This window comes from Mus pahari, chromosome 5 (genome assembly GCF_900095145.1).
Source record: "Mus pahari chromosome 5, PAHARI_EIJ_v1.1, whole genome shotgun sequence".
In the NCBI taxonomy this organism is placed as follows: Eukaryota; Metazoa; Chordata; class Mammalia; order Rodentia; family Muridae; genus Mus; species Mus pahari.
Genome location: NC_034594.1, coordinates 17,698,068 through 17,722,069, shown reverse-complemented (window position 1 = coordinate 17,722,069; position 24,002 = coordinate 17,698,068). Strand labels below are relative to the sequence as shown.

Genomic DNA, 24,002 nt, shown 5'->3' with positions numbered 1-24,002 from the left:
CGGCATGGGCATGGGCAGATTGTGAGAGCACAGAGGGATAAGACAGATAGGAAGTGTGCATTTTAATTGTCTTCTGAAGTATGTACAGTATGTCACCGCTGGGTAAGAGTCTCCTTGAGATGAAACAGTTCTGTAAGGGAGAGTTTAGATGTAATAGCCTGCAGTATTCCTGTGGCCCACAGAACCCTCAAAGCACAGACAGAAGCGTTCCTTAGTCTTCTAATGACCGTCTTCGAAATAGCTCCTCTGGAGGCTGAGGAGATGGCTCCATCGATAAAGTGTCTGTCACAAAAGCATGGAGACCTCAGCTCAGAATCCCAGCACTCACAGAAAAGCCAGGCATAGTGTGTGGCACGTCGGTAGCCCTGGTCCTGGGGAGATAGACAGACAGCTCTCTGGACCATATTAGCCAGCCAGCATAACTAATCGACGAGATCCACGTCCCGAGAGAAACTGTGCCAAAATTAAGATGGCGAGGAACGGAGGAAGCCACTGGACATCAACCTCCCTCCGTTGCTGTTCCCCTGTCACATACGTACATGTGCATGTGTACCCCTACTGTGCTCACACAATAACGCGTTCCTGTTCTGTTTCTGGTGAAACCCGAATGCTCGTGTCTCCGTTTGTTGTTGACAATGTCTCCAATAACTGTAGACAGAAGTTTTGACTTAACTGTGCCTACTGTATCTGCTGGCCGCGTCACTGGGCGGAGCTTTTCCTGAGTCACACCGACCTGCATTTCGCGAGCGACTAGGTCACTAGTGACCACAATACAACTTTACCAACCTCTTTTGGATCGTGGCCAGGGCTGTGTGGATTCTCTCCCTGTACCACTTGTATTTCTCCTTGGTGATGTTGACGTGGGCCCAGCTCCCATCCTTCCAGGGGATGTGGATGAATCTGCTGCAGTATTTGGCATGGATTGTCTTCTTATTGGTGTCCTAAGGAAACGAAAGTGGAGGGGGGAGGCTATAGCAGGTTCTTAGAAACTCCTTTTGCTAAAACCAAACCAAAAATGACTCCTTACTTGGGCTCACAAAATAACTAAACATGGATAACATCTGGACATCTCCGACTCGATTTTGTATCTGTCTCCTCTGAGTCCATCCCCTGTAATTTCAGCACACTGGCATGCTAATCTCCAGAGCGGAGCCTGAGTATAACCTAATGATGCCTAACATTGTGTCTCCCTTCAAGGATAAAGACAAGAGCAACTGAAAGATCTTACTGTACAATGTCCTGTCCAGATCCCACCACAACCATCCAAAGAGTCACCTGAAGGTCCAGTAAACCTGCAATTACTCTGGATTCCAGGAACAGCAGGGCCGCAAAGTCATGTGACCCCATAATGAGATGCCTCTCGCCCCTCCCCCCAGGCAGGAATCTTCTCACAGTAACAACTTCAAATCTCACAGAACCAGAACAAGATCAACCAGGTCCAGCCTGCTTAACAGCTGACGTGGGCAGCCCTTTTCCTTTTGCCCCAACTCTACAGCTCAAGCCAGTACTCCCAAGACAGGCTTTGGGGCCAATGAACCCCTTTGTCTGTAACTTCGCAATGTGACAGCAGCCATGTTGGTGGACTCTCTCTCTGCCATTCACTGCGGCCTCTCTCACAACACTTGGGATGTTGTATCGGGATATGGATGAGCCTGTTCTATGGGGAATCCCAGGGCTTGGGCTTTGGGCCTAAAACTCTAACAACAAGGCCACTTAGAAACTATTTAAGGAAGAAAAGTAGCCAGGTAGCGCCCCATTTATTTGTACACCTCTTAGCGCATGCACATCTCCACAGTGAGATCATTCACTTCTAAATTTAACAAACATGTTCTGGTTCCCTGTTCCAGAAACAGCCCTGTGTTAGAGGTCACAGGCAAGGTCAGAAGCACATGTGCAATCTCATCTGTATCAGAAGGAGACCAGGGATTTCTGCAAGAGGAGGGGATAGGAGAGAAGGGAGGAAGAGGAAAGGGAGGGGAGGAAAGACATGGGGGAAGGGAGATGGGAGGGGAGGGGAGCGGAGGAAGGGGTTAGAGAGTTAAAACTGATCCCTGTCTCTAGAACAGCAGTCAGTGTTCCTAACCACTGAGCCTTTTCATCAACCTAAAACAATACCTTTTCCTTAAACTATTTAAATCTCTAAGACTTACATTGGTGTTGGTACAAAGAAAACAGGACACAGCCAGGTGTGGTGGTGCACACCTTTAATCCTGCTTGTGGACGTTGTACATCGTGGTGCGCACTAGGCTCCGCACCACGATGTACAACGTCCACAAGCAGCACACATACTCATAAACACACACACACTCATAAACACACACACACATATGTACACACTCATAAACACACACATATATACACACACATACACACACACTCATATATACACACACATATACACATACAAACACACTCACTCATACATATATATACTCACACATGTACACACACACAAACATATATACACTCACACACATACACACACTCACACACATACACACACATATACACACACTCATAAACATACATACACACATACACACACTCATATACACACACTCATAAACACACTCACACTCATAAACACGCACACTCATATACACACACTCATAAACACACACTCACACTCATAAACACGCACACTCATATACACACACTCATAAACACACACTCACACTCATAAACACACACATACTCATAAACACACATACTTATAAACTGATGGGAAACTCTAGAAGTGAGGGCAACATTGCTGATCTAAAAAGTAAATGGGGTGGGGGGATGAATGAAGGAGTGACAGATGAGTCCACACGCAGTGGGTGTTAGACAGAAGCAAGGCTGGAGCAGGGAAGCAAAACTGAGCATCACAGTTCACCTCCAGATTGCTCTAGTGCGGTCAATTGCCATCCACAAGACACGACACAAACTTGGACTTAAATAGTGTGGGGATTGTGCTGGATACAGGAAACAGTCTAAGATAGGAAGTTCTGAGGATGTGTGCAAGGGCTGTGCATACAGAGACAGCGGAAACGTGGCAGGAATAATAACCCACAGAGCCTGGGGAGGCTGACATCAGGGGGTGTCAAGCCACAGAAGAAATGCTCTAGAAGAGGAATCTAAGAGGCACGGTTAGAGCTGATAGCACAAGCAATATCTGCAATTCTTCATAGTAACGAGGTCAAGGGCATACCTACTGAGACAGGGAGAGGAGTGGAGAAGGAGGTGTCAGGAAAGGGGATAGAGACATGAAATTGTGTCGTAAGGGTTACCCACATGGCACTGGCATCCCGGGGGCTGGAGTCGGTGGTGGCAAGGGAGAAACTCATCCTGAGGGAAGAAGGCAAGTGAGCTGAGCTCACCACAGCCCAAGGAGGTGGGTGGCAGCCTGATGAGACAGTGATAGTCAGGAAGCAGCGAGAGGAGAAGAGGCCACCACCCACATCAAGTCAATGGGCCCAAGAGAGACCAGCCCCTGTTGTAGAGGACAAGGATCCTGGGGTCACATAGGAACAAGATCCAAGAGACAGGTGGTGTGTCCGTGGTAAGGACCCGGTTGATCAGCAGCACGCTGCCAGTGGGGGTGCCGAAGGGAGCTGTCCTCCACTGGGGTGCCTTCTCTCTCCATCTCAGCCGTACATAGCCCTGGGGCAGACACACGGAAGCTTCATTTCTGCCCATCTCTCAGACATCGTGATGTCATTTCCCCAGGAGACAGCCAAGGAAAGCAACGGTAAGCCATGAGCTGTGTGAAGGCAGGCTGTCAGACAGCAGCATGGCAGAAGATAGAACAACATGGCAGCCTGGAGGATCTCATTCACACTGGCCTCCATCTGCCATGAGAGAATTCCCTGCCCAGCAACTCTGTTCCCCATCAGGACAAAACTTGGAACACAAACAGCCAAGGTTCCTTGGTGATATGGAGCGCAAAGCGCTGTGCGGGTTCACTACTTGTGACCTCAATGTCTGCAACAGCGAAAAGACCACATCTGCTGGGAAGTCTCCTAAGTGTGAGGCTCTGCGCTGAGACAGGCATTTCCCAGGTTGTACCTGACGTTGCCCGGTTTAAAGACACGAAGAAGGTTATTCCGGGTGTCAAAATGATCCCTACCTCTCTGTCCATCTTGGAAACCGCCCACACCAAGATCTTAGTTGTTAATTTCTCAGGTGGGCAGAACTACACCACAGCTGAACTAGTGTTGTTATAGACAGTCTTACAGGAGATCCATCCCCTGCTGACCGGGTACTGGTAAGAATCCGTCCATGTTATAGCCACAGTCTCTCCTTACTATACACGTATCATAACCACAGGAGTAACCCAAGTTGAGACCTATAATCTGAAAAATATGATGCAGCAAGCCCTTCTCCCTACTATCTATCAAAGGAAATAGTAAGACAGTATGATTCTCAATCTTCACCATATTATTATTCAGTAGCACAAGAAATGTCAGCTAAGCCCCTCCCCCACCCCATCCCTGTTCATAAGCCACATCCTTCAGACTGGCCCTTACAATCTCATCAAGACGGCCAAGAAGGAAGAGCAAGTTCACCGTCTGAGCTGGCCCGGAGCCTGCCCTGTTGCCAGAAGATCACTGCAGGCTGTGTCCAAATCAGCAAGGATGGATACTTTGAAATACCCGGGGCTGAGTGTTCTCTAAATGAAAACTTAGTTGCGTGTGACCTCCTGAACATGTCGGAATGAGGTCTGCAAGACCAGAAGGCCATGCTGGGAAGGGAAGCCGAGAATGAGATTTCCCCCAAGCTATGGTGATTGCTCCTGCCTTCAAGGACAAGCAGTGAGCTTTTTGTCAATGTTGCCTTCTTCTAATTCAATTTATGTATTTTCCTCCTGCAGGAGTCTATTGTAAATACGCGGGAGTAAGGAGGTCAAAACACAACAACTAGGAGAAAACAGCCCAACTGGGTAAGGAGCTGGGTGGCAGCCAGCGTGGTGCCAGGTCAGAGAGTGCAGGTCTCCTCAGTTGGATCTACAAACCTCTCAGTAAAGGCCTTGACCACACACACATACACACACGGAAATATACATACACATACATATACATACACATGGAAACACACACATACACGCAAGCACACATGCACACACATACATACACACACATACATACACAGGCAAACATGTGCGCGCGCGCGCGCACACACACACACACACACACACACACACACACACGGATTTTTCTGCTTCAGACTGTGACAGTGCTCAGTCTCTCCGTGCTTATCGACAGTCACTGCTCTACACATAGAGGTGATTATTTCTCAATGCGTAGCCAGCCATTGGTCCACCACCTTTACCCTCTCCTGGGTGTTTGCCATGGTTTGAATGTCATTTGTCCCAACCATGTTGAGCCTTAGTCCCCAACATGGCCATACCAGGAGGCAGTGCCTTTCGAAGGTGATTGGGTATTTCTGTAGGAATGTTGGGTGACTCGGAACTTGATTGGTTACCCTAAGAGTGGACTGCTGCGAAGCAGGTCAGCCTCCCTGCCGGGGTTATTCTTGTTGCTGTCACAGATGCTTGACAAGCCCACGGTGGGGAAGGAAGGGTTTATTTTGGCCCACGATGTGAGGCTGCAGCCCATCATGGTGGGGAGGTTGTGGAAGCAGGAGCGTGAGGGATCTGCAGCCGGGGAGCAGAGAGAGATGGATGCTGGTGCGCAGCTTACTCTCCTGTTTACTCAGCCCAGAGCCTCAGTCTGTGGACGGGCGATTGCTGCATTCCAGATGGCTCTGTTCACACATAGGGTAGGTTTTCCCTCCTCACTTAACCCAATCTAAAGACTCCCTCATCAGTATGCCCAAAGGTTTTTCTGCCGGGTGCTTCTAAATCCTGTCGACTTGGAAGCCCACCATCCACATTGCTGTCAACCCTATGTCCCCCTTGATGTCACACCTACCCCCACTTCCTCTCCACCCCTTCCTTCTTATCTGTGTGCTCTCCTACCAGTGCCCACTTCCCTTCTTTTCTGTGAGGTGATACAACACGATGTCCGCACTGGAAACTTAGCTGATGCTACACCAGATTCTCTGGCCTCTAGAACTGTGAGCTAAATAGACATCTTTTCTTTATAAATTTCCTAACCTCAGATATTTTGCTATAACAACACAGAATGGGCTATCAAGGACATAGATGATGTAAAACTCTGGTCCCTGCCTCATTCCTGATGATTTAAACACATGATATGAACATTTAGAAACCATTGACACAGAATAATTTGGTCCTTGGGAGCTGGAGTCAGACACTGTGAGAAGCATCCTCATGGACACCATTTGGTACAATGGAATTACATCTCTCAGAGCTTGAAACATACTTGTCTGGTACCATGACTCTCTGGAGAATCCGATTTTATGTTTATTGGAAATCCACTGTACACTGGCAGGTGCCAACTGGAATGCTGTGTCTTTAAGATACTGGAAATTCAAGAGGACCATAGAAATGCTTGGTTCTTTACACACTCACCAGCAGTTTCTCCTTTTTTTCAATACAGGCAGACAAAGAGTCTCTCCTCTGACGTCACAGTGAACAACCCAGGCACTTATAAGGCTTGAATTTCTATTGGTCCAGCTGGTGGCTTAGGTATACTTCACTTCTGGTGTTATAGCTTGGAAATTTGAGTGAGTCTTCAAAAGTGTCTGTGGTAGGTCCCCAGGGTGGCAGTGCTAAGTGGTATGGAAATTCTACGAAGCAGGGTCTAGGGGAAGATCATTAGGGACTGTTGTGGGTGGGCCTGGTGCAGTTTGTATTTTGATGCTAATTCTGCTCTCCTGAGAGGGGATGCAGACAAGGAGTGAATCACATACTCAGGCAGACTTCTTGTAAACCAATCCCCTAATGAGTAAAGGAACCAATCACTGGGCGAGAAGAATGGGACTTCCAGGTTGGACAGAGGAAGAGAGGAAGCAGGAGAGAGTTAGGCCCTTTTCTTTTTGGACAAGAATAGTGTGAGGACAAGATGTGTCTCTTGGTTTCAATGGTGGATCCATAAGAATCCGCCAAAGGAGGATTTAGATTTAATAAGACAAGATTAGGATTTTAGTTGATGTGCCCAACAATTGAGTTGTTTCTGAACTAAGTTTGTGCTGTGTTTTCCTTCACACATTTGTGTTGTGTTTTCCTTCGCGGGGCTGCTAGTCTGGGTTCAAGAGAGAAAGGTATGGAGGCAAAGTGTTGGTTTGCCTGAGGCGTACCACAAAGGCTGTGGGGGATTTGAAGCACAAGTTTGGCATGGTAGCAACCCAGTCAGTGGGAACCTAGAGAGCTGGGTGGAGAGATTGCGGCCACTGAATCAGATCCTCCACAAGATAAAAACAGGTCGGCCATTGCCCGCCACGCATGGCTGGCCAGGCCGCTGTGGGAAAGGCACAAGTGGAGAACATATTGGTCCTTCTTTTAAAATTATTTCCCACAACAGGGGACTGCCAATGGTGGGCAGTAATGCTGCTCTTACGGCGTTGTTGTTCACTAGCTCAGGCTGCTAAACAATGAAGCCGGCAACCCATTTGGTCCCCTTCTGTTCGTGGCTGTTTCTCTTTCTGTTTCTATGTGGCACAGCTAGGAGCTGGGGGATTGTATCAGAGGCCAAAAATGATGGTATCTCTGTGTTAGATCTCCAAAAGTACAAGCTAAATATAAGCTTTTCTTCATGAAGCACCTACCATCAAGGCTTCTGTTTTTATCCACTCAGAGCAGACTAAGACATGTAGAGCCATGCCCTGGCTCTCGGTACTCCCATGGGTACCATTTAGAGACGTTGGAAAGCAAAAGGACAGCTTTGTCATGGAAACCCTAGCTGATTCTCTCCCCTGCCATCTTTCCATGTGGCCTGCCCTTGGCTTCTGATCCAAGGGAGGCCTCGCTTCCCAACCTCAGACACCAAGGGAAGGCCCATAGCCCCACCACCTTTCACCTACCGCACTGGTCTGCACAGATTCGTTTTCTGGTTTGGCTTTTATATCAACGACTCCATCAACATGGCGGAAGGAGCAGTGGGCGAGGACATCGTAAAAGGTCAGCTTCTGAGCCTTCAAGCCGTACTTCTGGAGCCACTTCTGGGAGTCCCAGGTATCTTCTGCATTTTCCTTACTCTCAACAGGCCTTGGTTCTGGAATCATAGTTCATCAGCCACTCATAAGGCATGAGCAGTTCCTCCAACACTCCCAACCTCATGTTTACCAATCTGGACCATTCCCCGCTGCTAGGCAACAGAGCCCGCATTTCCCTTTAGGAATGAACTACAGCAGGGCTCTGGCTGAGAGACCAAAGCCATGTGTCAGAAAGGCATTGCATACAGGGTCAGAAGCTCTGGATTCAAGTCCTGGCTGTGCCGTCTACTATCTTAGGCAAGTGGCTCAAATGTAATTCATCCATTTTATCACTCTAAGCTCAAGCAAAAATCTTTACCAGCAGATGGAAGACAGTTTCCTCTTGGCCTTCTTGGAGAACCTGATTTTATATTTATTGGAAATTTATTCTATGCTGCCAGGCCATTGAAAAAAATGCATCCCTTCTTCTCTGTGTGGGCAAATGGTGAACTTCTCTTTTGACACACTGCTAGCTAGTGGGACTGTTGGCACCTGAGTTTCTGTAGACCCCATTTACGACTTAGGCATAATTCATGTAAACCTAGTGGTACTATGTAGATATGTTTTGAGAGTGCACGGGAAAGTGTACGTGATGGATGTTTGGTCCCCAGTGTGGCAATGGGACTTCCCATAGGCAGTTCTCAATATTCTGAACTCTCCAGCAACATGAGCGAGAGTCAGGAGGTCTGAGATGGAGACCAAGATTTTGTGCCAGTTTTGATCCAGTATCCAGGAAGGACTGGATCAGGGACCCACTGTGAGTACCTCAATCAGACACTGCTCAAATTCCCTAGGATAGTGTAGTATTCACATAAAGCCTACATACCTGTTCCTGTACACTTCACATCACCTCTACATCACATGTAACAGCTGACACAAGCAATGTGTGCACATGGAACAATAGCAAACAGACCTGCACACTTTCAGGGCAGTTGCTTCTTTTCATTTTTTTTTTTCTTAAATGTGTTTGATTCGTGGTTGGTTCCACCTTCAGAGCCCAAGACTACAAGGTGACCCCTGGGCTTGTCCCACTCTGCTTTCTGTTGCTGGGACAAATGTTGAACTACCTGGAAGGGTGTGTGTCAGCTTATCATTCACAGTGCATCATCTTGGGAAGCCACACCAGGAACTCAAGGCAGGAACTGAAGCAGGAGCCATGGAGGAATGCTGCGTTGCTTTCTTAGATAACCCAGGACCATCTGCTCAGGGTGGGATCGGATCGCCCACTGTGGGCGATCCGATCCCTCCCACAACAATCCTTAATCAAGAAAATGTTCCACAGACTTGCCCACAGGCAGAGCTGATGGAGGCAATTCCCTGCTTCAGGTTCCCCTTTCCCAGGTGACTACAGTTTGTATCCAGTTGACAAAATCTAGTCACTACAGGGTTACAGAGATGGCTCAGTGATTAGTGGCATGTACTACTCTTGCAGAGGACCCAAGTCTGGTTCCCAGCACCTATACCAGACAGGCCACATCTGCCTGTAATTCCAGCTCCAGGGAACCCAATGCCCTCTTCTGGCCTCTGAGGGCACCTACACTTGCATGTACACTTATTCACCACACAAGCACACACAAATAAATAAATAAATCTTTAAGGGCTAGAGAGATGGCTCAGTATATAAGAGCACTGACTGCTCTTCCAGAGGTCCTGAGTTCAATTCCCAGCAGTGACATGGTAGCTCACAACCATCTGTAATGGGATCTGGTGCCTTCTTCTGATGTGTCTGAAGACAGCTACAGTGTTCTCATATACTACACACACACACACACACACACACACACACACACACATATATATATATATATATATATATATATATATATATATATATACACATTTAAAAAGAATATTAAAGAATAAATCTTTAAATGAAAGATTTAATTTCTACCAGGCTTGCCATATTTAAGGGGCCATACAATTAGAACAGGACCTGGGGGGGGGGGAGAGACAGCTTGCAGCCAATCAGTTCTCAGTACTGTGTAATGAAGCTGCCTGTGAGCCGTCAGATGGGCCATGTCCTCACATTTTAATACAACACCTTGAAAGAAACCGACTGGAGTCAGAAGTGAACAGAGAAGCTGGCTTCCACTTTCGAATTTTAAGCCAATATGGTGCCCAAGGCCCCTCTAAGTACCACCCTGAATGCCAGCAGGTGGTTTCCACACAAACCACAGTGTTGTCCTATCTTTCTCAAGGAATTCAAATCAGATGCCTCCTAGAACATCCAGCCCCTTGGGCTTCTCTAGAGAGCTCCTGGCACCACTGCGAGGCTCTAAAGGAAAATGTAGCTGGGTCTTGTGGGGAGACCAGCCTCCGTGGAGAAACTGTTCTATGATTTCTCCAGCCGTTCATGACACTGCGTCTTGGACAGCTCTTTGTTCCTGCCCATGAAGCTGCTTCCTTTCCTTCCTTCCCCCCCCCCCCCCCGTTTGACCAGTGAGGTGGGGAGTAAATTTCTCATTCAATGATCTCCATAGCAACACGCATCCTTTTGCTCTGTTTTGGGGACTACCTTCTTAGAAAAAAAGATGAAGGCCCTGCATCAAGCATAAGTCCAACTTTATGACAAAAAGAACGTTCTGGAAGTCATCAAAACCGGCCCTAGCAAGGGTGTTTAAAAAGCCAGGGACAAACCTTCACTCTCCAGGTTCATGCAGGACAGAGGGTAAAGCCAAGCCGCTTCCCCTTCTGGACAGGAGTCAGGCTCCCAATTACCCCCTGAAGGGGGTTGCGGGGGGGGGGGGGGCTTCCAACCTGAGCTTCAGAGAGGGTATCAGTGGCAGGCAAGCATTCAAAGCAGAGAGCTCCTACGCGTCGGAGGTGGAGAGGTGAGGGAGAGCCAAGCCGGTTTTCATGTTCACTCACTGCTAATTATACCAATTAGTGACTGAGCCTCGTTAGTTAGCCGGAGGAGGGGAAGGAGGGGGGCAGCATCTGTTCATTAGCGTGAAGGAGGGATCCTTTCTCAGTTCTCCTGCGGTTATTTTAATTAGGAGTGTGTTTGAGTCCCTCACTGCAGCGCTGTGAGCTCACGGTGATGCTGAGCCCAGGGTCTTCCTGGTCTGTGCGTGCAAGCGACAGATTGTTAAAGGTGCTCATGGAGGGGGGAAGCACAGAACCTCCCTGCCTGGTCCTCTCCATCCTTCCTACTGGTCGGTCACAGAACATTTTCCAGGCATGAAGCCATACTTACTAATGCTTTTGAAGACCATCATGGTTTAACCAAGGTCGTGATAAAACATGATATTGGGTACGGCTTGCCCTTCACCACCCCCTCCCTCTGACGCTCATACACCTACCATCAAAGTCAGGTCATCAGGGGTACCATCAAGGACTCAATCAGCAACCCCCAAAGTTCACCCCCCTACCCTAGTCCACTGAAAACAACTCAACTGCCACCTCATTCCTGCTGTGCTAGGTCATGGCCTTTTCAGGGAACTGTCAGTCAACAGATGCACTCAGTTTCCAGACAGGGCATCATCAATCCACATGCTTTGCCCCCCGCTGAGCACCGATGGCTGCCACTCAGAAAGAGGGCTCCTTAGGCAAAAATTTGGGGGGCCTAAAAACTTGGGGATGACTGAGTATCTTGCTTTAAACCTTTTGGGGGGAGGGTGGGGGCGCTCACCACAAACAGGATCTATCCCAATCCTGCTATTAGGAACCCCGAAAGTATTTCATCCTAGAGCCTTTCTGTCCAGAGCATTGTGGAGGGTTTGTGGTCTACAGACCAGAGCACAATACACACTGGGAGGGAGGGAGGGAGGGAGGGAGGGAAGAGGGGCTGGCAGAACTGAGGACAGCTGGGAATGGGAGGGAGAAGAGCAGCGACTCTAGGACAGTCCAGCCCCTCCCACTAATGAGGTGTCCAATTGGCAAAGCTGACGACCACTGAGGCGGCTTTACCTCAACCTGTACCTTAAGCAGCAACTTTTAAAAAAAACCGAGATGGGGGGGGGCTGGAGAGATGGCTCAGCGGTTAAGAGCACTGACTACTCTTCCAGAGGTCCTGAGTTCAAATCCCAGCAACCACATGGTGGCTCACAACCATCTGTAATGGGATTTGATGCCCTCTTCTGGTGCGTCTGAAGTCAGCTACAGTGTACTTAAGATATAATAAATAAATCTTAAAAAAACAAAACAAAACAAACAAACAAAAAAAGATGGGGAGATAGAGAGATGGCTTGGCAGTTAAAAGGACCTGGGTTCAATTCTCAGCACCCACATGGTAGCAAATGACTATCTGGCATTCTCTTCTGGCCTTCAGAGGTACTGGGCACGCACAGTGGCCAGACAAAAAAATAAGCCATACACCTACAATTTAAAAAAAAATCTTTAAAAACTGTTAAAAATAGTCAGAGGTGGGGGTGGGTTAAGGTGGGGGTGACACCTTTAATCCCAGCACTCAGGAAGCAGAAGCAGGAGGAGCTCTGTGAGTTCAAGGCCAGGTCTACACAGTGAGTCCCAGGACAGCCAAGGCTACACAGAGAAACCCTGCATCCAAAAACCACAGCCAGCAGCAGCAACAACATATAGCCAGGTTGTGGCAAGATCTATAGGTCAACTCGGGATTTGGATATAAAGTGGACACGTGAGGTTAAGAAGACAGAAAGAAAAAGTATAAACAGACTTCGGGAAATAGTGAGACCTGAAGTTCACACAAATGTGCAATGAAGACGGGGTTAGTGCTCATTTCTCTACGAATGGTAATTGTCCTTCGTATTTCCTTCATCTAGAACAATGGTCCTCAACTGTGAGTGAGTCGTGACCCCTCCGATGTCGTGTGTCAGATATTTACATTACGATTCATAGCAGTAGCAAAAAAAAAAAAAAAAAAACAGTTCTGAAGTAGCAATGAAATAATAGTTTGGTTGGGGTCACCACAACATGAGGAACTGCATTAGAGGGTTGCAGCATTAGAAAGGTTGAGAACCACTGGTCTAGAGTCTGAGGGAACATCTTTCCAAGTACTTCCATTCTTGGGTCTCCCCTGTTCTCCATAGTGTCCACTGAGGTGTGAAGCAGCACACATTCCTGAGGTCCCAGTCTTAGCTACTGTTCTGCTGCTGTGAGGAGATGACCATGACCAAGGCAGTTTACAGAAGAAAACACTGATGGGGGTTTGCTTACAGCTTCCAAGGGTTAGTCCATGACCATTATGGTGGGGAGCATGGTGGCAGGCATGCAGGTATAGTGCTGCACAAGGAGCTGAGAGGTCACATCTGAGCTGCAAATCGCAGGCAGAGAGGGAGAGCAAGACTGGGTTTCCTAGCATGGACACACCTTCAACAAGGCCACGCCTCCTCCAACAAGGCCACACCTCCTAATTCTTCCCAAACAATGCCAATAGCTGGGGATCAAGCATTCAAGCACGTGAGCCTGGGAGGGCCACTCTCATTCAAACTGGTTGGTGGACCCTTTTATCTTATCTCTGCTGCTCTTCCTGGTGCTGAGCCTAAGGCAGTATGCATTTATGCATAGGTTTGTTCCAAAGTATTATAATTTAGCTTTTACACTGAGGCGCTTGCTCCCATGCCACCTCATGTCGGGTGGTTATTTTCCCAATATTGAAATTTCCTGACACCCTTATCAAAAATCAATCCATAGTAGGTACATAGATTTACTCTGGGGTCATCCCATGAATTTATGCATCTATGTTTTCAGAGAGTTTTCCTGTGTGATCCTGACTCAGTGGAAACTCACTTTGGACCCCATTTGATTTTGAAGTTGCTGTCTTCCCTCCTCAGCCTCCCAAGATGCTGGAACTACAGGTCTATGCTGCCACACCTGGCCTTTACGAATCCATTTTTCGCAGAGTTACATGGCCTTCATTATGCAAGAACATGCTCGCTCTTAACCACTGAGCCATCTCTCCAGCTCTCTTTGCATTTTTAAATCTAGCTTTCTGAACCACTCACATTTTGCTTGTTTAGAAACTGTGGCACAGATGGCATCTTATCAAGAGGTGCGTGGCAGCAGTGAGCAAAGCCAGCGTCAATGCATTTCTCCAAGTCTCAACACCACTCAGGACTACAACAAAATCTTGTTGGTTATTTAATACACAAAATGACCATCTTCTGACTCCATTGGCTCGATGAACACTCTCAGATCTTGTCCGAAGAGCTTGAAAGAGCCCTTAGCCTCATGACATCGAATCCGTATTTTGAACCAAGTCAATATTCAGAGTCAGATCTGGGACTCAGAGAGTAAACTCCGAGGCACTCCTCGCTCATGATTAAAGCGTGACCACCCAGCATGTGAGGCTCCCTGTCTCTAATGGGTCACAGATGGTTTCGGAGAAGATCCCAAATGAAGAACTCTTGAAATGTGTGGGCTGTAGCCTAATCCCCCCCCCCCCAAAAAAAATCTGCTTTCTCAAGTTTGGAAAAACCATTTAGTCCTTTATGACAAAAGAGGCCGTATTCTTGTTTCAGAACCCTGCCTGGATCCTACAGAGGGAGTGCCTGGGTGATGTGCGCAGGATCTCTGAGTAGCCTTCACCCCCTCCTACACGTTATCAGTAGCCCTGTATGGAGGCATGATTAACCACCACAACCAGTTACATACTTAGCTTGTGGAAACCAGTACACCTGAGCAGCACATGGCTAGGTTTACACTCGTCTTCCTGCTGTTTCCTGTCAGCCACACCTGCTTTCTGTCCTTTTTCTTTTCGTTCTAAGATGTTTTGGATTCAGCTCATTTCATCGCCTTTGTTGTATCGTGCGTAATCATGGTGCATGACCTCAACCAGTCGGAGTCTAGCTTCCGGTGATGTCTCTCACTTCATCAATAGCATGTGCTAATGAGAAGCTCAACTTCTGTGTGTCTAAGCATGGGCTTTGCCTATGTGTGTGTATGTGTGTTTAAACACATGTGTGTAGAAGCCAGAAGCCAATATTGAGAATCTTCTATCACCTTTTCATTGATTGATTGATTGATTGATTTTGAGACAGGATCTCTCAGTGAATCTAGAGCTCAGCAGATTCCAAACTAAATGTCTGTTGTTTTTCCCTCACTGATTGTCCTGGCTCAGACTTCCAGAGCAATGCTGGATAGAGGTGCCAAAAGTGGGCGAGCTTATCTGTTCTATGTCCTAAGAGAGAGACATGGTATTTGCCTCTCGGTATATTGCCAGGTGTCAGTATATTACAAATAGCCATTAATATGTTCTCATCATTAGTTTATTTAGATTTTCATTCTTTCCTGAGCCACTCTTGGAAGGCTGTTATCTAGGGATCTGTCCATTTCCTTCAGGTTCTCTGGTTTGTTTATGCGTAGTTGTTCGAGGGGACCTCAGCCAATCTTTCTGAAGTGTCAGTTGTGATGTAATGTTCCCCTTCCACTCTCTGGCCTCATTCATTGGTGTCTCCTGTCCTTTCCTTACTTGGTCTAAGTCAGCATTTGTCTGTCCGAAGACTCCGCTCTGATTTGCCGATCTTTGCTGGGTCTTACTCTCTGCTCTGTTCTTTATATTCAGTGGGGTTTGGCTGCTTCTCCCAACTCTAGCTCCTGGGAGGGAGTGGGGGGCAGGGGACAGTGACAGGCTGTCTCAGATCTTTGCACTTCTCTCTTTGGGCAGAGATGCTATACACGCTCACCTTGACACCACTTTTGCTATAGGCTTTGATAGGCTGTGCCTCCTCCTTCTTTTGTTTCAGGGGAAAATATTTAATTTCCTTCTTGATTTTTACCCTAGATCCACTGGTTATTCAAAAGGAAGTTATTTGCTTCCCATGTAAGATGTCATGATTTCCTGAAAGCCTTGGGTGTCACCATCCAGGGTGGCTATGATGCAACACGACCTGAGTGAAGGAACTTGTTTAAAACACTGTGAAGGACTGAAGAGATGGTGCAGTGCTTAAGAGAAGTGACTGCTTTTCTAGAGTTCCCAGGTTCGATTCCCAGCACCCACATGGTAGTTCGTAGACATCTGTGACTCTGGCCACTGGGAACCTAATGGCCTTCCTGGGCACCAGGTATACATGGGGTACAAAGACATCCTTGGAGACAAAACGTCCATATTCCTATACATACATACATACATACATACATACATACATGCATTTAAAGAGTGTGTGTGTGTGTGTGTGTGTGTGTGTGTGTGTTTCTTGAGCATGAGTCTTGTGGATGACAACACTGTGTCTCAATGTCCAAAGGTAGGACACACCTGCTAGATGCATGTTGACACATGGAGTCATATGTCACTTCCATAATTTCAGCCCTGGGTGGCACCCGGATAAAAATAAGGCTGAGTCTGTTGTCAGCATGCAGTCACTACTTCAGCAGCAAAGGGCAGCCCAAGCCTTACTATGCTGACGGTGCGTTGCTCAGAAAGAACGAAGACAAGTGGGCCAGCTGTCCTCACAGGCCACCCCTGTGACCTAGAAAGGTCACTATGTCTCTTTCACAGTCACCAGCCTGAGGCCAGACGTTGGAAGACACTGTCTGGCTCGGACATAATCAGTGTGAGTGACTAGTCTCAGGCTATGGCTCCCTAGTCACAGCTGTGTCCACCATTGCTACCAACCTGTGTTACAACCTAAGCTAACAACCCTCCAGGACCAGCTATGAGGTGAGTCCCTGATTCATGACCACTGCAACTACCACAGGTGATGCCAGTTGGAGCAGAGCCCAAGTGTCCCATGGGGACATGTCTTCTAGCACTACAACCACAGAGGTCCCATACACTGGCAGACCGAGCACTTAATTCTGGGACAGAATCTTATGATTCCAGTTACCTACATCAACTGGGATTTTTGGGGTCCTGCTATGTGGTCTGTGGTTGGGGTAATGCTGGTGAATGTGGTCCCCTAACCATCTTGGCACATGGTAAGTTAAGAGACCTCCGAGTCTCACAGCTGCGAGTACCCACACAGTCTTGGGTATTTGAGGCCCATCCATCACACAGCTGGCAGAGATGTAACCCGAAATTCAAGTATGTCCCCTGGGGGCACAAGTTTCTACCAGGCGGTAGTACAATGGCTTAGCACCCATTTCTAAGCACTAGCTCCGTAATAGTTGTGCCTGGCCCTTCCCCCATGGTGAGCTAAGTCTTCCTCCTTGCTCTGCAGCTGGGGTTGAAGTAGGGGTGACGGAAGTAGTCAGGCACCTGGCCCAACACAGGTCCAGCTGGGCATTCGACAGGGGGTAAGCTGGCTGTAGGTATCATGTAGCTTTGCCCAGTGCTATTTTGCTCTGGCAGATCTGTACTGGGTTTCAAGCCCAAGGCCTGGGCTTAATTCTTTCTCCTTCTGTCAATAAAGGAGGTATCTCACTCCAGGCTACTTAGAATAGAAGCAGTGGTGACGGCCAGTCAACCTAGTTTTCTTGGGATCACAGAGTTAAAAACATTGACCAAAGCAATCTGGGGGAGGAAAGCATTCAGCTGGCTTCTATGTTTACATCATAGTCCATCTTCAAAGGAAGACAGCAGAGGAGCTCAAAGCTGAGACCTAGAGACAAGAGCCGAATCAGAGGCCACAGAGAAGCACTGCTTACTGGCTCACTTTCTCTAGCTTGCTCAGCTACTTTACTTATACAGCTCAGGTCCACCTGCATAGGGAAAGTACCGCCCACAGTGGGCTGGCCTCTCCTATATCAATTAACAGTTAAGAAAATGGCCCCACAGACATGCACATAAGCCAGTCTGATAAAGGCAATTCCCCCTCCCCATGTGACTCTAGGTTGTATCGAATTTATGAAAAGGTTAGCCAGCCCACGGATCCATTACCAGAACATCTCCCTCAGCTTCCAGGACATTCTGCCTCTCCCTGTCCATTTTGGCTAATTGATTCATTCTCTCTCTCTCTCTCTCTCTCTCTCTCTCTCTCTCTCTCTCTCTCTCTCTCTCTCTCTCTCTCTCTCTCTCTCTCTCTCTCTCTCTCTCTCTCTCTCTCCCCTCTCTCTCTCTCTCATTAAAGGTGACCCTTTTGTGCATCTTTTTTTTCTGCATGTTAATCTCTGACTGAATGCCAGGCATTGTGAGTTTGATCATGTGTGCTGGACAGTTCTGTGCTGTGTAAATCTCTCGGAGCCCTGTTGTGATATAGAGTTGTGTCACCTGGCAACCATTTGTTTCACATCTCCCTCTGATGGCTTCTGAGGAGTACCCAGAGCAATGGCTGCCCTCGGGGCTCATGGTTCCCTAGCACTCAGGCTAAGACCTTTCCAAGTAGTCAGAACACCTCTGTGAGTTACAAAGTTCTCTCCGTAGTCAGATGACTTCTCAAGGAGCAGCCTCTGCATGCTTTGGACGCGTGTTTCTTCCCATTCGGGCATGCATGCTGTGCTGTGAGCTGCAGCTGCCTTGGTCTTTCTAGACTCTCAGCTCTGTCTCTCCAAACTTAGCAAGTTTTGACAAGCTTCCTCTGGCTTCTTCCTCCGTGCCCCTTGGCCTCACAATCAACGTTGAAGAGCAACAGCTTGCCTCCTTTCTGTCCTGTGTCCTGTGGACCACTGACCTTGTTGCTTGGGACTCACTGCATTTACATTGTTTTGTATAGATTGAAGGGTGTGTGTGTGTGTGTTATTATTTTCATCAGAAATTTTTATGTCCTGCTCTTGAGATTAAAACAAGTTAATTCCCAATGTGGCTTTACTGTCCCAGGCATCAGGCATATGAGTCACATCAGCCAGATACTGCCACCACCCTCCATGGTTATATGAGCAGACTGATCCCTGATGGGGGATGGGGGAGGGCAGGGGGTTGCAAGGGGAGGTGGGTGCAGGAGTAAATCATCGACAGGGACCTGAGGACAGCTAGCTCCAGGGACCCTTTGTCTAGTCATCTGCAGGCCACCCAAATGACAATCTGAGCCTCCTGCTTAGTTACCCCTCCGCCCCCACTTCACCTCCTTCAGCCTTCAGGCCTTGAGCAGTCAGGCTGAGAGAGTGGCTAACTTCCCACAAAGCAGATGCAGGATCTTTGCCTAAACTGGCTGTGGCCTTGGTGGGAAAGGGGTAGTCAGACATTCTCTTCATAGATGCTGGAGTCAAATTAAGGTAAAGGCTTAGGTGACTACTTAGTGGAGGGATAGTTTTGGTCAAATTTCCCCCTTTGAAATATAAATGTTATGTCCTGAGTGTTTTTTTAAATGTCCAGTTGGAGTTATTTTCTTTGGGGGATATGTATATGTCAGGTTGAAATAAAGTGTATTATAGACCATTTTTTAATTTCAGACTCACACATCATTCGTTTTCTTGATTTAAAATTTTGTAGGGTGTGCGTTTGGTGTATATATGTGATTCCCCTGTGATACAGGCTCTGTGAGGGGAGACTGTAGCCTTTGGGGATATCAAAGCCTACTCAACAGGAGACTCTCAAAATAGCCAAGCACCATCGCACGTGGACCAAATTAGGATGTCTGGCAGGAGGAGACAGATAGCAGCAATGGCAAAGATGGATCGCTTTTCAGTCAAGGTCTTGTCGCTTGTCAGCAGCGTCGTCACCTCAGGCGAGTTACTTAACCCAAAGCAGCATTGCAGAACCTCTCAGAAGCCTGTGGGACAGCCGGTGACAGGGGAGAGGGGGGGTACGGAATTCTTGTGAAGAGCTGGACAGAGAAGAGTAGCTGTTGCTAGTACTTTCTCCTAGAAGAAACCAGATCCTCCTCTAACTTAAGAATTCAGAGGATCCACAAACCAATTCTCTTACTGAGGAAGGAGAAAGGGAGGACTTGCTGGGGGTTGAGCATGCATTCTTTTCCTTAGTGTCTGAAGAGGTCTCCCAGACTGATGATCTTCTCCTCATGTTAGAGGAGAACAAGCTAAGACCAAAGCTGAACCACCTGGGCTAGCCTCGCATGGATTTGTGAGTAGGACTTTCTTGCTACAAAACTCCAGCCCTCTGTTATGACCATGCTTTGGTTATAAGAAGAGAGAGAAAAAAATATTCCTTGTCTTCTCCTTTCTCTTCCTTGGCAAAGATGCCCTGAGCTTGCTTCTCCATAGTGGGAATGAGCTGTTAGACACTGGGCCAGCCTCTCATTGTATCAGACCAGGATAGATACGGTGGTAACCAAGACAGCAGTGCTCAGATGAACACAGCATCTCTGGTAAATTAACAGGGCTGGGAAGACTCTGCCCTGATGGCTGTGTGACTGCTGGCCGTTTACAGTCCTTCTGTGCCCTGGTCTCATTACCTACCAAATGTAGACAACAGTGATTCAGTCTAGAGGTAGTTTTTTTGTTTGTTTATTTTTGGAGGTTTTTTGTTTTGTTTTGTTTTTTAAAGATGAAATAAGCTAAGCACAAGCTTGGCCCCTTAGGGCAGCACCTGACACACAGCGGGTACTCACTAGATGTTTGCCTTCACTGTTACTAATGTATGGCAGGTTCTTTTAAGTCAAAACATTCTATGTTGCGGGACGATCCTTAAGACATGGGGAATCAAGTCTCAAGGCTGTGGGGGGGGGTGTGGGGGGGGAGCACTTTAAGACTGGGAAAGCAAGAAATTCATAAGTCTCAGGAAGGCCCTAAAACTTATCAGATACACAAGGTCTCTCCATCCCCAAGGTTACAAATGCACATAAGCATTTATAACCCCCAGCCCAGCCAAGCTGCCTAGAGAGGGTTCTCAGATCTGTAGAGCTGCCTGCACATTGGGTAGAGAGCTCTGGGTTCCAGCTTCATGAATTGTCACCCATTGCTGGTGTGGGCCTTCAGCCTTTGAGTTATTATGTCTTTGAGTTATTTCTACTCCTATAAACTCTCGGAACAGCTTTCATTGCTACTTAGAGCATGAAAGGTCCCTAAAGGCAGAAATGCAAGTCCATTTTAGTAACTTCCTTTTAATACTGGTAATACAAACCTTCATAGACCCTCTCTCTTCTAAACACATTTTCTTTTTTTTTTTTTTTTTTTTTTTTTGGTTTTTCGAGACAGGGTTTCTCTGTATAGCCCTGGCTGTCCTGGAACTCACTCTGTAGACCAGGCTGGCCTCGAACTCAGAAATCCGCCTGCCTCTGCCTCCCGAGTGCTGGTATTAAAGGCGTGCGCCACCACGCCCGGCTCTAAACACATTTTCTAAGTTTCTTGTCTGGCCTGTGACTACATTCAGCAGTGAAGTTGCCGAGCCTCAAAGACGAGCAGTGGCCTTAAGTTAGAACCGCTGTGAATGCAGCCTTCCTTGCAGTTAGGTGAGCGTGAGTGGGTGGGGGCCTGCCACAGTCAATTTGGGTGGGTTTCAGTCTGCAAACAAGGCTAAGTCTAGCTGACCCATCCCTGAGTTCTCTCAGTCTCACTGTCTCTGTAATAATAACACACACCCCACTGGGGTAGTAGTGTACACTTTTTATCCCGGCAATTGGGAAGCAGGAACAGATGGATCTCTGTGAGTTCAAAGACAGCCTGGTCTATACAGTGAGTTCCAGGACAGCCAGGGCTCTGTAGAGGGACCCTGTCTTGAAAACAAAACCAACCAACCAACCAACCAAACAAACACCCATATGCCTCTTGGAAGGTTTCCCTCCTGACTAAGCTTTAGTTAGGCATCTCTGCATCTTCTTTTTAAATTTCCTCGATCTTTGGGTTCCAGTGTTCAGCTGTGCATAGCGAGCAAAAATATTAATAAAATGCTGCAGCCAGAATCCACTCCCCAGTTGATAAATGATCAAGTTCAACATTTCAGTGGAATTCCTCATGCCTACACTGCAGGAGAACCTGGTCCAACCTTCAGCAGGAATCCTGCTGCGGCCATGCAGACAGAAACCTCCTTACTCACTGAATCCCCTTCTAATAATTTCCTGTTCCACAGACGCCCTTCAACCTCACACCATGGATGTCTGTGCAGTGTGCCGAACTGAGCTCAGGTCTCTACCAAGCCTTGTTTCCTCTTCTTGCTATATGCAGTTACTAAAGAACCTACCTTTATTGTTTTTAACTATTGTCCAACTCCAGTTCTTCTTTGGGAATGAGTATATGCATGTGTATATACACATCTATGAGTGTGCATGCGTGTACACACACACACACACACACACACACATACACACCCCACCGCTCCAGAGACACTCCCAACACCTCAAAGCTGAGCTAAGGAGCTCTCCTGTTAGAAAGACTCCAACCCCTCCACCCCCATCCGCAGCCACCAATGCTGCTGACTCTTTGGCACTACAGATCTACACACAAACAGCACCTACTGCAGTCAGCAGGGGACACATCCGACTGAGGTGCCTTGTCCACCAGGCTCCGGACCTGAGCCAGTGTGCTACACGCTTCTTCCATCTCTCTCCAGATGAGAAACACATCTTCTCTGACGCCAGCCCCTGGAGAGAGAAACCCAGTGTGAGCAGACACCTGAGATGGGCCCCCAAAACTCTGCAGTGTCTGAGTAGGCATGGCCCATCTCCGACGTCGAGAGTAGCTCTGAATATCCAGTTATATTCCTTCCGCTAATCTCTTTCTGAGGATCAGAACTAAGATTCCTCCAAGGGAGTCAGGCATTGTACCCATGATGTAAAGTGATACAGGTGTTATAGGTATAGCTAATCTCTTTCTCTTTGGATTTAAGGAGGACACACATGCTTGGTAATTATAAACACGGGCAAGAATTCCTGTCTGAGGAGTTCACAGGCCCAGGGGTGAACCTACTACTATTGTACTAGTAAATAAACCCCATATCAAACTCCTCTTGATAATAACACCTTAGTATATAGTATACCAGAAGTCATGTCAAAGGAAACACCTCCAGTGAGATATGGTGGCGCCCTGTCATCCAGGGGCAGGAAATGTCTTGGGGGTGGCAGTGACCAGGCGATCACTTTCTGGCAAGAACTAGAATTGTCATTGCACTGACTTGGTAACAGTTCTCAAGACACTATAGATTTTCTACACTTGCTGGTGATTAAACTGCAGATAGCTTTGCAGGAAAGGAAAAGAAAGGGGTGGAGGGGGTAGAAACCAGCTGGTGAGAGCCCTAGAATATATAAAAGCATGATTCAGAATGTATACATTTAATCACAGGATTCTGCACAGGGAGTGAGGGGACTGTCCTCTTGATCAGGGACTCTTCCATGAGGCTTAGCTGGGCATCTGAGAGCTACTGCCAAGGAAGAGAGAAGCCCACCAGAAGTACAGAGGACAGAGGAGGGGGCACAGGAAACTTCAGTGGATTCTGTGAACTGGAAATTCCTCAGGCCAAGCCAGGGAAGATGAATCTGCATGAAGAAGTGTTGTGTGTCGTGACCTCTTCGGACTCAGCCAGCCAAGACCAGTCTCAGGCAGAAACAAGATGAGCAGTCTTTTAGACAGAAGCAAGATGCCTCCAACCAAATAGCCCCGTGCTTGTACCGACCTCTGGGTTGAAATCTGGAGGCTCATGTTAAAATGCTAGCCTCATGTAGGAATAGTATCATTTGAAGCGTTGTGATTTATGAGTATCTGGTACTGACCTCTAAGTGAAACGAGAGCCAGGACAGTAAGTTCTGGTGTATCAGTAGGTGTGGCAGTGGGATGCTGCTGCTCAGCATCATCTCTCAGTCAAATCTTTTACATCTCACCTCTAGGATGAGTCCAGTTGTCACAGTCAAGTTGACTTTAGCAAAGTTGTGGCAACCTACTATGTGTTGATTATGCTAAGTGGGTGCCACAAAAATATAGCAATAAGTCAGGTGTGATGCCTTTAATCCCAGCACTTGGGAGGCAGAGGCAGGTGGATGGATCTCTGTGAGCTCAAGGCCAGCCTGGTGTACAGAGCTATTTCCAGGACAGCCAGTGCTACACAGAGAAGTCCTGTCTCAAAAAAAAAAAAAAAAAAAAAAAAAAAAAAAAAAAAAAAAAAAAAAAAAAAAAAAAAAAAAAAAAAAAAAAAAAAATGAGAGAGAGAGAGAGAGAGAGAGAGAGAATAGTGATAAACAGGTGAACCTTTCTGAGCCCAGAACTCAAGGTTCCTCATTATTGCCCCT

General features: G+C 47.4%; 1 protein-coding gene across 2 annotated transcripts in view; it reads right to left on the bottom strand.

Annotated features, from left to right (window-relative positions):
* The window catches only part of Vwa3b (von Willebrand factor A domain containing 3B), a 154,125-nt gene that overhangs the window by 82,598 nt on the left and 47,525 nt on the right, over window positions 1-24,002 (bottom strand). For both annotated transcript variants that reach the window (XM_029539034.1, XM_029539035.1), the window contains exons 8-10: window positions 22,239-22,364; window positions 7,927-8,117; window positions 787-941 (exon numbers count right to left, since the gene is read on the bottom strand). In XM_029539034.1, the coding sequence (XP_029394894.1) occupies window positions 787-941; window positions 7,927-8,117; window positions 22,239-22,364 (472 nt within the window). The remainder of the gene's footprint in view (window positions 1-786; window positions 942-7,926; window positions 8,118-22,238; window positions 22,365-24,002) is intronic.